The 13706-nt window shown below is 45.9% G+C and overlaps 1 protein-coding gene across 3 annotated transcripts in view; it reads right to left on the reverse strand.

Moving 5' to 3' along the window:
- LOC144149196 (uncharacterized) overlaps window positions 1-13706 on the reverse strand; it is a 135916-nt gene that overhangs the window by 99315 nt on the left and 22895 nt on the right. For all 3 annotated transcript variants that reach the window (XM_077680726.1, XM_077680729.1, XM_077680727.1), the window contains one exon: window positions 2706-2742. In XM_077680726.1, coding sequence (XP_077536852.1) covers window positions 2706-2742 — 37 coding nt within the window. The remainder of the gene's footprint in view (window positions 1-2705; window positions 2743-13706) is intronic.

Consider the following 13706-nt stretch of genomic DNA (forward strand, 5'->3'; position numbering starts at 1 on the left):
CGCGCATGCTCCGCCCACCAGATTCCGGTTCCACGGTGAGCGCTGTCGCTGTGGTTCGCGTTCGCTGCGCCGCACTGGGCAGTGTCTCGTGCGTCATAGAGGCGCGTCAGAGCCAGAAAGAACTGCGTCAAAGCGCGGCAGTGTGGCGGCAAGGTATGGTTGGTGAGCCAGGAGAGAAAGTGAAATCTTTTTTTCGTGTTTGTGCAGCCCCTGCTTTACGCAGAGGTGTAATATTTGGTATACGTTGTCATGAAGGGGTAATCTAGCGATTGAGCGATTGAAATGGCGATCCAAGCACTGCATGTGCGAGGATGCGTCAGTACGACGTTTTTATGGCAAGCACCTATTATCTGCTGACAATTACGTGCAAACTTGCCATTCGAGTAGGGGAAGGATGGCCATACGGTCGCGGGCTGAAGTCCAAGGTTTGACAAATGCTCTTCTTGTGTAGAGGACACACTGAAGAAGCTAGAAGGCACCTACCTATCAATAAAACACAAATTGGCGACGTATTTGCTTGCTTCGCTGCAAATGTCATCGAAAGACGATAGTCGTCTCCGCCTTTTCCTCACCACCCGTTCTGCGCTCTGCGCTACCACCCCTCACGCTCCTCCTTTTCCTCTCTCGCTCTTCTCGTGGCGAATTCAACGGAGATTTGCTCAATACAATTCAATTTTCCCGCGGTTTCACTCCTCGCGAGCTTTCTCGTGAGACCGCGCGCATATTTTTCTGTATCCTTTGTTCCTTCGGCTGCACGGAACAGCCTGAGCGGGAGTTCTGTTCTTTTAACTGCGGAGCTGTTAAAGCTTGAGCTCTATTCGCCGAGATCGTTAACAGAAAACTACGCTCCACAAAGTGAATAGGGGGGATGCTAAGCAATAGATAAACTAATTAGTCTTTCATTCTCAATGGCTGCACCAAGAAGTGCGAGGGAAAGTTTTGATGAGGCAAGGAGCCACGAGCAGGTGTTGGGAGTGCGGGCCTCAAGACAAAACGCTTCCACTCGTCGCAATCGAACACGGGTCCCTCGCGTTATGAAACCGGCGTACATGTCCGATTGAGCTACCCTCGCATTCGAGGCTCGCAGCATTTGCTTTGAGCTGGTAGCGAGAGCATTGCCTTTCAACTTTGGCTGAGCTGAAACGGCCTTTTCGCAGTTTTGGATTTTGGACTTAGGACGGTAGATTGTGAGCTTTTATTTTACTCATTTTGCATAGCGAAAGCCTCGCGTTTTAGCCATATTTGTCTAAAGAAAACGGCAGACCTAAGAAAAGCAAAAAAAAGCTAGCGACGACCGCCAGTTCCGCTGTTTCCTCAGTATTCGCATCTCAATTGCGAAGGTCGTCGAAATTTTTGTGCTCGCTTTCATCGCAACGTTCTCGAGCCTTTCTATGCCGTTTTGAACGCGTCGTTTTTTTTTTTTTTCATTACTCCAAAGCCATTTTTTTTGCTTACAATATCAGAAAGCAACCGAAAATGTATTCCTACCTAGAAAAACGGGGGAACAGCTGGTTAAGTACATATATTTTGCCTCAAATATGCCTGACGTCGTTTTCTTTGCACTAAATAATGGAAACATGCATGACAAATGCCAGTTGTTCCAGGTGTTTTAATGGGTTCTGCGTATATAAACCTCTTGTTCAAGTATTGTAACTTTTAGCCGGCTGCCTGAATGGAGGGACAGACAGATAGACAGACATGCACACAGAAAAAATTTTCGCGTTTAATCCCAAGAAGAAAGGCTATCTTCATTAAAACTAAGGTAGGCAAGGCTACCTTCATTAAAAACTAAGATGGGCGTTTCGTCTTCGCCCCTGCAGCCTTGTTTTAAAAATGGCTAATGAAGCTAGGACCGGCCTTAAGTGACCTTTAACACGTGACGAGACAGCACGCATACATGGCGTGCAGGGTTTCACTGTTGCGATGAAGTGTGTCTGAGTGATTCTAAGCTTGAATTATGAGCGATTCCAAGTTTAACGTGGCTGCCAGGTTCTTCTGTTTGCTGCTTACGCGAGCCTTTCGCCAGTCTATATCTCGTAGCTCATAAGTTCTGCGGGTCCAGCGAGGTCTTTGATGTCGCTTTCTTGGTTTCCACGTCGTAACAGTGCTTCTCTAAGCTCTTTTCGAAGCAGCCTGTTTTGCCTATGTACACAAAGTTGCAGTTTGCACAAGAAACCTCGTATACTACGCCGGGGAATCTTTCTTTCGGGAGCTTATCTTTTACGTGGGTCAACGTGTGCAACAGAAGCTTCTATGGCGCGTGGGCCACGTGCACATCGTAGCTGCGTAGAGCCTCGCTTGTGCAAGATACAAAGAGAATGTCAGCCCATTTCTTCTTGCTGGCACTCTGTTACACAGGCGAAACGGGCCGCTTCGAAAAAGCGCTAAAGCAGCACTCTTACGATGTGAAAACTAAGAAACCGACATCAAATGCCCCCGCCGAGCACGCAGAACTGACGGGGGAAAACCTCGCGTTAGGGGACGCACCTGGCCGCGAGGTTAAACGTAGAGTAGCTCATAATGCAGACCACTTCACACGCACTTCATCGGAGCAGGTGAAGCCTGCACACCATGTATGCGCGCGGTCTATGTCACGTGCTAAAGCCCACTTGAGGCCAATCCTATTTCCATTAGCCATTTCGTGAACAAGGCTGCCGTGGGGCTGCCGAAACATCGCTTTTAGTTTTTTTTAACTCGTAACTCACCTGTTGCCTACAGTAGGGGACTGCGCCTTCATGAGTTCTGAAAGAAAAGAAGGCGGTGCTTAGACCTGATATGCCACTATTATTTCATCATCATCGTTATCAGCCTGTCTACGCCCACTGCAGGGCAAAGGCCTCTCCCATAGATCTCCAATTATCTCGTCCCTGTGCTAACTGAGACGAATATGCCCCCGCAAACTTCCTGATTTCATCTGCCCATCTAACATTCTGCCGCCCCCTGCCACACTTGCCTTCTCTAGGGATCCACCCTGTCACCCTCAATGACCAGCGGTTATCTTTCCTTCGCAGTACATGCCCGGCTCATTTATTATTCTTAATTTCTACTAATATGTCGATCCTCAAAACGCGTTTGTTCCCTCACCCGCTCTGCTCTCTTCTCGGCCACTATTATTTACCAGTCATTTAATCATATGCTATATTCTACCCCTTGTCTACCCTTAGCGAAAAGAAGCCGTACTTTTAATGTATTTTGAGTGGATTTAAAGGGACACTGAAGTGATATGTAAACATTGCGGGATTACTAGCGCAAATTGTAGTCCGGAGTCCCTAGGCCATGTTTCGACCACTCTAGGCGCGTTTACGCGATTTTATTTAGTAGAAAAACTAATTCGAAAACGCTGTCCTCCTCTCTTTACGCTCGCCCATTTTCTGTGGCGTTTTCGTGTGACGTCAGGAGGGGATGAGCTGGCAATTGGCTGCGCCACGGCTGCGCTACTGCACGGCTCCCCGGCCGACAGAGTCAGTCGGCCCAGCGTTTCGTCCGCCGGCCGCCGGCGGGTCGTCGCAATCAAGGAGGTTAAAAAAAAATTGCTTGGTCGCAATTCGTTCGCTTAGTTGAAACGAAGCCAGGACACGTTTGTGAATGGAAGAATGTGCCTTTCTTTACTTGGTTTATTTGTACACTGTATCTAGCTCGAAGTCAAGGTCGCTTCACACAAGCGCTGCACATGCGACGCTTCGCTGACTGGTACGCCAGTAGGAAAATATAAGGCCTCTTGAAGGCGGGAGAAGAGTCAGCGAAGTCAATATAGGTACTAAGCAAATAAAATCAACTGATATTTTTACCGTACAGCGTAAAACTAGGGCGCGGGAAGCACTTTTTTGCGCTGGGCGAACAAGCACAGCGGTCAGCAGCACGACTACGCATCTGCGAACGCTTTTCCGTCTACGAAATGCAATTGCTAGACGTGAGCTACTGTGGAAACTCGGGCGACGCTTACTGCACGATCGCAGTACAACAAATAGTCACCTAAGCGGCTTGAAATGCCAAAACTAAATAAAAGTGTAAACCGGTTGTACAATATATACCCTATATTAGCAAGGTTTCCGCGTCCCGCTCCGTAGCCCAGCAGTCTGGGGCGCTAGGAATTCACCGTAAATGTTTTGCGAGCCACGAGTTCGAATCCCCGCGGGTACGTGCTTTTTTTTTTTTTTTTTGTAAGTTAACTTTTTTGTTTTCCGCCGATGTTTTCTATATTGAGTTCACCTTTTTTGGGGCCGCAACGTTCATGGCTACACGAACTAGTTCACAAAACGCGCGCAGGCTGGCACTGGCGCGCTAGCGAGTTCTCGTTGGCGTGCTGTTGCCATAAGCACCGACTGCTTGCAGGCAGTGGGCACAGGCCAGAATGAACAGACCCTTGGCCTGGTGCGAACACGCTTTTTACGATACAGGCATGAGGGAGGCAAGCTCCAAGTATGGGGGAAAAGCGCATGACATTTGGGCGTCTGCGGGTACGCGGAGGGCGTTCATGCACTGCGTAGGTCTCGGCTAGTGAATGCTACGACTACAAGCCGTCCTGGGAGGCTTATCTTGTGCATTTTACAGCCGACAACATGGCAGAAGCGCGGTACGATGATTACTGAGATATTGAGAATGCCCATCCAACAAAGCCATTGGTTATGTTTTACAGAACCGAAACCGAAACCGAAACTTGTGTGATTGCTAACCTTGGGCATCGTCCAATCACGGCGCCCCTCCTCTCAACGTCACAGCCTTAGTTGGTGCGGCCGCCGCAAACCGCGCATGGTAGTTGTTCTTCTTTCGCGCTTTGTAAAATAATTACCGATTTGTCAACCGGATAAACGATGAAAAGTGTGCTAATTTGAGCCAGTCTACGCAGTGCAAGCAAAAACGGGAGCTTGACAAATTCACTTCAGTGTCCCTTTAATACAGGTATTAACTTTGTATTTATTTTGCATTTTTGTGTCCCCATTCCATATGCATTTTAAATACATTAGAAGTGTATTCCAAATGTGTCGCCCAAATGCATTATGGGTGCCGCGAAAATATATATTCAATGTATTTTAAATTCATTGAAAATGCACACAAAAGACACTTTTATATACGTACAAAATGGGCTAGTAATGCATTTTGAATGCCCAGAAAATACCGTTTAATATTTTCGATTCGATTCGATTCGATGGTGCTTTATTCAACACAAAGTAAGTAAAAATAAAGGGTATATTCAAGAGGAGGGTTACTAAAAATGCGTTACTAGTGTATGCTAACTATTGTTCGAGAATTTACAAGAGAGTCTGCAGTTCTCGATTTAGTCTTCGTTAGCCCAACATTCTTAGAAAGCACGTTTAACTGCCTTGTCACTGAAGGGATTTCCGATCATAAAGCCGTTTTCGTCTCACTCTTATGTCGTGTACCCGTGTTTAACCGCGCAGATGACGTCAGTATCCTGACATTTCTAGAGGATTCATTTGAAAATTTCGAACAGCTTAGCAAATCTAGCGACGTTAACGATTTGGTTTCTTTCTTTGAAAATCTTGTGCATTCTTGCATCACCCGCTTTATCCCGATAAAAACTAAGAAAAAAAATGTCCGATTTCCATGGATGACGAGGGAGTTGTTACAACTGACACGTCGCGTAAAAAGGTTACATCGTTCGACTAGACGTCAGATCTCCCCGTCACTAAATGAGTTCAATAAACTTAAAGAGGAACTAAGAGCCAAAGCTAAAGCCGCCAAAGATTTCTATTGCCAAGTGACAATGAAAAACCTGATGGTAACAAATCCAAGAAAATTTTGGAGCTCCATCTTGCCGAGTTCAACGGAACCAAATACGATGGACATTCATGGAGTTTCCACAAGCGACCCTGTCACAATAGCCAATGCATTTATTTCTTATTTTAAATCTGTTTTCACCATCGCTAATTTGCAAACACCTACCCTTTCACTGGCCAACCCTGCACCCTCAATTGGTGACGTATGTTTATCTGAAGAAGGCATTCTAAATTTGATACTTAACTTAGACACTATAAAAAGCCTTGGCCCAGATAATATTCCCAACAGCTTTTTAGTACGATATGCTTCATGCACAAGCCGCTACCTTATGATAGTATACAAAAAATCTCGAGCAACAGCAGCAGTTGCATTATCATGGAAACTTGCTAAGGTGCTCCCCTTTCTTAAAGCCGTATGCAAAACCTCGCCGTCTAATTACAGGCCCATTTCCTTGACATCTCACTCATGCAAAATATCAGAGCACGTCATATACAAACACATAGTAGAATTCCTGGAAGCTAATAATATTCTAAACGAGTTTAACACGGCTTTAGACGCGGTTTTAGTACAATCACATAACTTGCCGAATTTAGTCATAATGTTATTGAATCCATTGACTCGGGTTATCAGGTAGATGCTATTTTTATTGACTTATCGAAAGCTTTCGATACAGCTCTCCATTCCAAACTTTTACTTAAACTTAACTACATATTAAAAAACCTGCTGCTCGTAGATTGGGTATCTAGTTTTCTCTCGCACCCCTCGATGTATGTACTTTTTAACTCAACGGCATCCATTACCGCTGATGTAACTTCAGGTGTTCCGCAGGGCTCCGTACTTGGACCCCTTCTTTTCTTATTATTTATTAATGACATATCCGGTAACATAACGTCTCAGATTAGGCTATACGCCGATGACTGCGTGATTTATAAAAAAATTACTTCTGCTGAGGATCACGCAAAACTGAACAATTCCTTTTCCAGTTTTTGTACTTGGTGCCAAACCTGGCAAATGAATGTAAATTTGCAAAAAACTGTGTGCATGACATTTTCTACTCGGTCATCCGCTCATCTATTTCCCTACTCATTCGATGGTTGTCATTTAGAAAGAAAAATGGAATATAAGTACTTCGGCCTTCATTTCACTCATAACATGTCCTGGTCCAAGCACATTAATATCACATATAATAATGCCCTGAAGAGATTAGGTTACTTACAGCGCGTTCTCCGTGTAGCGCCAAAAGAAACCAAGGTCTTGACATTTAAAACTTTAGTACGGCCATTACTAGAATACGGTTCCGTCGTGTGGAATCCACAGAAAGCGTCCGACATTGCAAAATTAAAATCCATACAAAAAAAGCCATCCGTTTTATCTGCCGAGACCGCGATTTCTCGCCTACGTCCAACTTAGCACCTCTGGGTTTAACTCCTTTATCTGCTCGGCGCCATTCAGAATACTTAAAATTCCTGTACAGCCTGATTAATTCGCCGCGCTTGCCGTCACTTCACAGGTATCTGCAGTTTGCCACACCACCCTCTGTTCACACCAGGAGTCAACATGCGCTAAATATTACGCCATTTCACCCCAAAACTGATTTGTTTAAGTATAGTTTTTTTCCTTTCACTGTTGAGCTCTGGAACTTGCTACCCGGCGATACCCGCGGGCTCCCTTTACAGCAGTTTCTGAGTGCAATATCACATGCGTGTTAAGTAGAGATTTCCACGTTCTCTTGCTTTCTTTGGTCTTGCCTTTGTTCATTCTGTATCCTGTGTAGTATTGTGAACCACAAATTTGTGCCATACGCTCGTGTTTTTGTTCCTGCTTGTTATCACCTGATCATTTATATGTCCACTCCTGCAATAGCCCCAATAGGGGCTACAGTATGTATAAATAAATAAAAATAAATAAATAAATAAACAAATAAATAAATAAATAAATAAATAAATAAATAAATAAATAAATAACCGTGAATACATTGAGGGAATTCTATTGTAATATGATGCGGGAGGATTCGTTAACTTTCACGCCTGGAACTTTTGTTTTGTGGTTTCTGAAATTGTAATAGGCTCTAGCCTAACGATATGCTCGATTGCGTAAAGGTTAAGCGGCTTGCAGTGAATGGAGCCAGCAAATGACGGCAAGGAACAACACGTATGCACCCAGATTGCAATTTTGAAATTTGTTTATTGTAGGTACACCTGAGACGACTGACCGATTTCGCAATTACGATCAGCAGCTTGGCACGAATACCCTTCAGCCTCCTTTGCGTCCAGCGTAATCGTAGCTTTGTGCTGCTGACTTCCTGTACTTCGGTGTCTCCCAACCGGGTAATTTTGTCGGAACGTGGAGTAAAAAGAAAAGAAAACAGGAAAAATATGAGTGAACCACGGCTTTTTTAGAGCCGAATGCGTGATAAATCAGTCAGGCCTTTGCTATAGCGGCACCAACATTCTTCATGGACAAATAATTCTTACTTGCCCATTCAACGGAAAACAGAGAAAAAATATGTCATCCGCAAAAAATACCACCTTGAAGGATGTAAAGAATGCATTTAGTGTCCAGAACATTTTATACTGCCATAAGAAATTGCATCTTCAAGAAGGGCTGACGGGGGGGGGGGGGGGGTGTATGTTTGCAGGTCATGTAGCGCAAATTTGTTTGGAAAACATGCAGCTCAACAGTAAGAACGATATCAAACATGCAACCGGATTCATAGCGTTGTGCCACTTTCGTTTTTAGGCGCTTCAGTTAATTAACTTCAAATGGCGGTCAGTCTCGCTCGTCAACTAACTTGGACAAACCAGCTCTGTGACCGCACCGAAGCTAATAAAAAGCATTAATGATAATACTAGTAATAACTAATAATATTATGATGTGTTCCTTACCTCGGCGTCGCCTCTCACAGAGATAACATTCTAAAAACATATCGCAAAAGACAGTTCAAAGTTGCGGGGCAGGGGGTAGTAGAAGGCTTACATAAAATCATGGGGTTGGCATGTCAACTAAACAATGCCTTTCGACGCGTTAACGGCGCAGTGATTTGATTTCGAAATAGATAAGACTAAAAGTTTACCAGACACTCTTAAAATTACAAACTCTCATATGGTGGTCACATAACCGAGGCGATTAAACAAGGAAAGCAAAAAAAATGTCCAGCTCTGCTCTGCCAAAAAAAAAAGTCCAGTATTTTTTTTAAATGCAGAGCATTTCAGTAACTCACGATGTCACCCGCGTTGGCCTCCGTAGTCCGCACCGTCGTTCTCTCTACTATATAAAAAAAATACTATCCGGCGCCCGGTTTCGATCCCTCGACCCTGCGGGCGGAACGCAATGTACATGGTGCTCTACCCACTGCACCACAAAGCCGACACAGAATCCGACGCTACGAACGCGCCTTATATCGATGACTCATTCAAATTACTGCTGACGAGCGCTCTCTCGTAAGCAGTTGCCACAAGTGCAACAACATTAACGTAACGCAAACTACTTAACGTCGTGCGCCCCCGGAAATGCTCTGCATTTGATCGTGCCCCTCGCGAGGGGGATGTTTCACTGCGTCTTCTCTCGGTCGCGGGACCCGTGGCGCCATCTGGCGGAGGCGCGGCACAACTCGTAGCACTTTGAAAAGATGCGGCGCCAGCCAGCTGTGTGTGTGCGTGCCGCACTTGTACAAATGGCGAGTGCATTGGCTGTCCACAGAGCAAAGCATTCGTGCAAGTAAGCCGTTGCAGTCTTTTGTTGTTTTAATGCTGTGTATCTTTGAGAAAAACCCTGGAATTTTGTTTGGAAAGGGAGGCACACACCACAGACTGTGCAGAGAAAGTAAAGGTACTCACTAACTTTTTGCATAGCCACGGAAGTTTTGCAGATCACTTGTCATTGATAAACACCTTGTTTGCTTTCTGGCTGAAGGTGTGAAGTAGGATAGTTGTTATTCTTTGGAAGAAAAAAAGCACAGCGCTAATAAACGTACTAAGTACAAGGAAAGGTGCCGGGATGGACACTGTGTGCATGTGCTGGTAGCTTTCGGTCCGGTTTCTTTCCAATGTTTTAAATGCAGAGCATTTCAGTAACTCACGATGTCACCCGCGTTGACGTCCGTAGTCCGCACCGTCGTTGTCCCTACTATATAAAAAAAATACTATCCGGCGCCCGGTTTCAATCCCTCGACCCTGCGGGCGGAACGCAATGTACATGGTGCTCTACCCACTGCGCCACAAAGCCGACAGAGAATGGGACGCTACGAACGCGCCTTATATCATTGACTCATTCAAATTACTGCTGACGAGCACTCTCTCGTTGTGGCAACTGCTGACGAGCGCTCTCTCGTCAGCAGTTGCCACAAGTGCAACAACATTAACGTAACGCAAACTACTTAACGTCGTGTGCCCCCAGAAATGTTCTGCATTTGATCGTGCCCCTCGCGAGGGGGATGTTGCACTGCGCCTTCTCTCGGTCGCGGGACCCGTGGCGCCATCTGTGGAAGGCGCGACACAACTCGTAGCACTTTGAAAAGATGGGGCGCCAGCCAGCTGTGTGTGTGCGTGCCGCACATGTACAAATGGCGAGTGCATTGGCTGTCCACAGAGCAAAGCATTCGTGCAAGTAAGCCGTTGCAGTCTTTTGTTGTTTTAATGCTGTGTATCTTTGAGAAAAACCCTGGCATTTTGTTTGGAAAGGGAGGCACACACCACAGACTGTGCAGAGAAAGTAAAGGTACTCACTAACTTTTTTTATATAGTAGGGAGAACGACGGTGCCGACTACGGACGTCAACGCGGGTGACATCGTGAGTTACAGAAATGCTCTGCATTTAAAACATTGGAAAGAAACCGGACCGAAAGCTACCAGCACATGGACACTGTGTCCATCCCGGCACCTCTCCTTGTACTTAGTACGTTTATTAGCGCTATGTTTTTTTTTCTTCCAAAGAGTAACAACTATCCTACTTCACACCTTCAGCCAGAAAGCAAACAAGGTGTTTATCAATGACAAGTGATCTGCAAAACTTCCGTGGCTATGCAAAAAGTTAGTGAGTACCTTTACTTTCTCTGCACAGTCTGTGGTGTGTGCCTCCCTTTCCAAACAAAATGCGAGGGTTTTTCTCAAAGATACACAGCATTGAAACAACAAAAGACTGCAACGGCTTACTTGCACGAATGCTTTGCTCTGTGGACAGCCAATGCACTCGCCATTTGTACAAGTGCGGCACGCACACACACAGCTGGCTGGCGCCGCATCTTTTCAAAGTGCTACGAGTTGTGCCGCGCCTCCGCCAGATGGCGCCCCGGGCCCGCGACCGAGAGAAGACGCAGTGAAACATCCCCCTCGCGAGGGGCACGATCAAATGCAGAGCATTTCCGGGGGCGCACGACGTTAAGTAGTTTGCGTTACGTTAATGTTGTTGCACTTGTGGCAACTGCTGACGAGAGAGCGCTCGTCAGCAGTAATTTGAATGAGTCAGCGATATAAGGCACGTTCGTAGCGTCCCATTCTGTGTCGGCTTTGTGGCGCAGTGGGTAGAGCACCATGTACATTGCGTTCCGCCCGCAGGGTCGAGGGATCGAAACCGGGCGCCGGATAGTATTTTTTATATAGTAGGGAGAACGACGGTGCGGACTACGGACGTCAACGCGGGTGACATCGTGAGTTACTGAAATGCTCTGCATTTTAAAAAAGGAACAAGGAAATGATACCTTCTTGCACTACGTTAAAGTCCTGCAGGAAAGCTAAACCACCAAGCGATCTTTTCGCTTGACTACAAAGCGCTGCAGAGGAGCCAAGAAAAGTTTTCTTTTTTTCTGACACCAAAGCCACCTTGGGCCACCTACCTAATCCACCGCAAAGAAACATAACTGGGCGATTGCAATAGGGCCTCCAGTTCCATTTGATCATATCACTTGAGTGTTAACGTACAGTTAACATACTAATAACTGTTTATAGTTAATGTCGATATCACGGCACTCCTGCCCACATTACATCAATGTATTTTGAAATTGGGATATTTTTCACTATTTCTTTTTGTTAAACTCGCCCCATGACCACCTTGACGTTTGCCTATCAATTACATCTGCAGCGTGCTTGCTTCTTATACCCATGGACAAACAATCCGTAGATGCTTTCACGCCCCAGGCACATCTTAAGATTCTCTTTGACGTTTACTATTGAGCCCGCGCAGAACCCATGGGTTTTCATATGCTGGAGTGCATGTATGTGTATTAGACCCGGTGGTCCGCCAAGTGTTTACCCTTCCTGTTAACGCCTATACAGCTTCTTCTCAGACCCTATTGTCTGGGTGTCCTGAAGTTCCTTTGCATGAAGGGACTGAGTAAATACTGGCCAACATAGCATACACCGCAGGATATACAGCGAGAGGTGAAAGTTATGCCAGCATACCTTTTTAAGGACCCAGGTCCTAATTTGTAGTAGAATCATGTATGTGCCAACGTGAAGAGCTGAATGCATGACAGAAACTACCCTGCCACGTTCTGGGAAACGGCACATAAGAGACTGGTCTGACTCTTCCAGCATCTGTTGTGTCGCAGGTGTATTTTAGCCGCATTTTATTGTAGTGGCATGGCTGTCAACAACAGCGTCAATAGTTGCTTCTAGAAAGTCTTTTCAAGCGCTGAATATCATGCATTTATGACGCTTGTGGGGCATACTCACAAGACGTTTCTACTCACAAAACGTATCCTGGGTGTCAAACAAATTTTAAACTACAATTTCGTTCTCTCTAAAATAACTGCCCAATTTTCTATCGTCTTCGTTGCTAATATTCCTGAAGGGAACATCTACTGTAGTGGGTCGTACGCGGTACATGTGTGGGGACGCCCGAGATTACATTTCGTAGTTATTTTTGGTGCAGTTGTTTGTAATTGTAATGCGCCCTTGTTCCCAGTAAAAAACAGTTGCCGCGTCTAGCTTTCGTCCTGAGTACTGTACATTCCGTCTACCTTTTGGCGCTGCTGAGGTGTCTTCATTTCTAGAACACACACCGCAAATTCAGGCCACCCATGTAAGCATTCTCAACTTGCCGTGGTGCAAACGGTTGATAGCAGGTGCCGCCACGATGCCATGCATCGGACATTTCACAGAATTACGCTCGGACTGTGTATTTTCTTGCGTGAAACGCAGGTTGTTCGAACGGAGCCAGTCGGCTGTGCAGTGTCGTCTAGCGTACGCTTAAATTGTACGCAGGTACCATCGGCGCACATCAAGCGGCCACAGGTCAACATTACTCGAGAGCGGTTATTTTGCTACCCTCTGGAAAGGCTGGCTTGGTCCCCACGCGATACTTAAACACAAGCAGAGTTCTCACGTTTTTAGGTAGTGCTTCTAACATTGGGCGTCCTCGATTATCAGTCCTGGATCGTCCGAGGACTGCCCGAGACGCCATCCGGCGGTCGATTTTGCCGTGTATTCCTATGAGGCTTCCGGTCCGAGGGCAAACCTTGGACGGCCTGCGGACCGTCCAGGACTGGTAAATCGAGGAGGCCCATTATGAACTCCGGCTTATCTACGTTGTCGGACTGAGAAAATCAAGGCTTCGTCCCACTTTAAGATACACGACATACGGCTGCAGCAGCAGCAGCAGCGCCGGCTGCTCCCGCAAGAACAAAAATGCAGATGAATAGCGGGTTAATTTGTGTTGCAAATAAAAATGTATATTTCGTACAACACTACGCAAAGTAACTGCAATTATTATTATTATGACTTAACTATAACGTCACATGGGGCAGTACCCACCGCGAGAGAGGCGTGTTTTGTACCACGCGTGGGGTACGAGACGATGTCTTTCCTAATTCCTAGAGTTTCATACTAATGTATACTAGAAATAGAACTGTCACTGCAATCGCGTGTCGTCGTGGCCACCGCCATACCAGCTAGCACCGTGCCTCTGCTACTTGGCTTGGCTAGCCATACGGCTTTTTTTCGCGTTTGAAGCCAAAATCAACAAAAAAAGGT

The sequence above is a fragment of the Haemaphysalis longicornis genome, unplaced genomic scaffold (genome assembly GCF_048455015.1).
Source record: "Haemaphysalis longicornis isolate Haplotype H1 unplaced genomic scaffold, Haemaphysalis longicornis Haplotype H1 scaffold_8, whole genome shotgun sequence".
Classification (NCBI taxonomy): Eukaryota; Metazoa; Arthropoda; class Arachnida; order Ixodida; family Ixodidae; genus Haemaphysalis; species Haemaphysalis longicornis.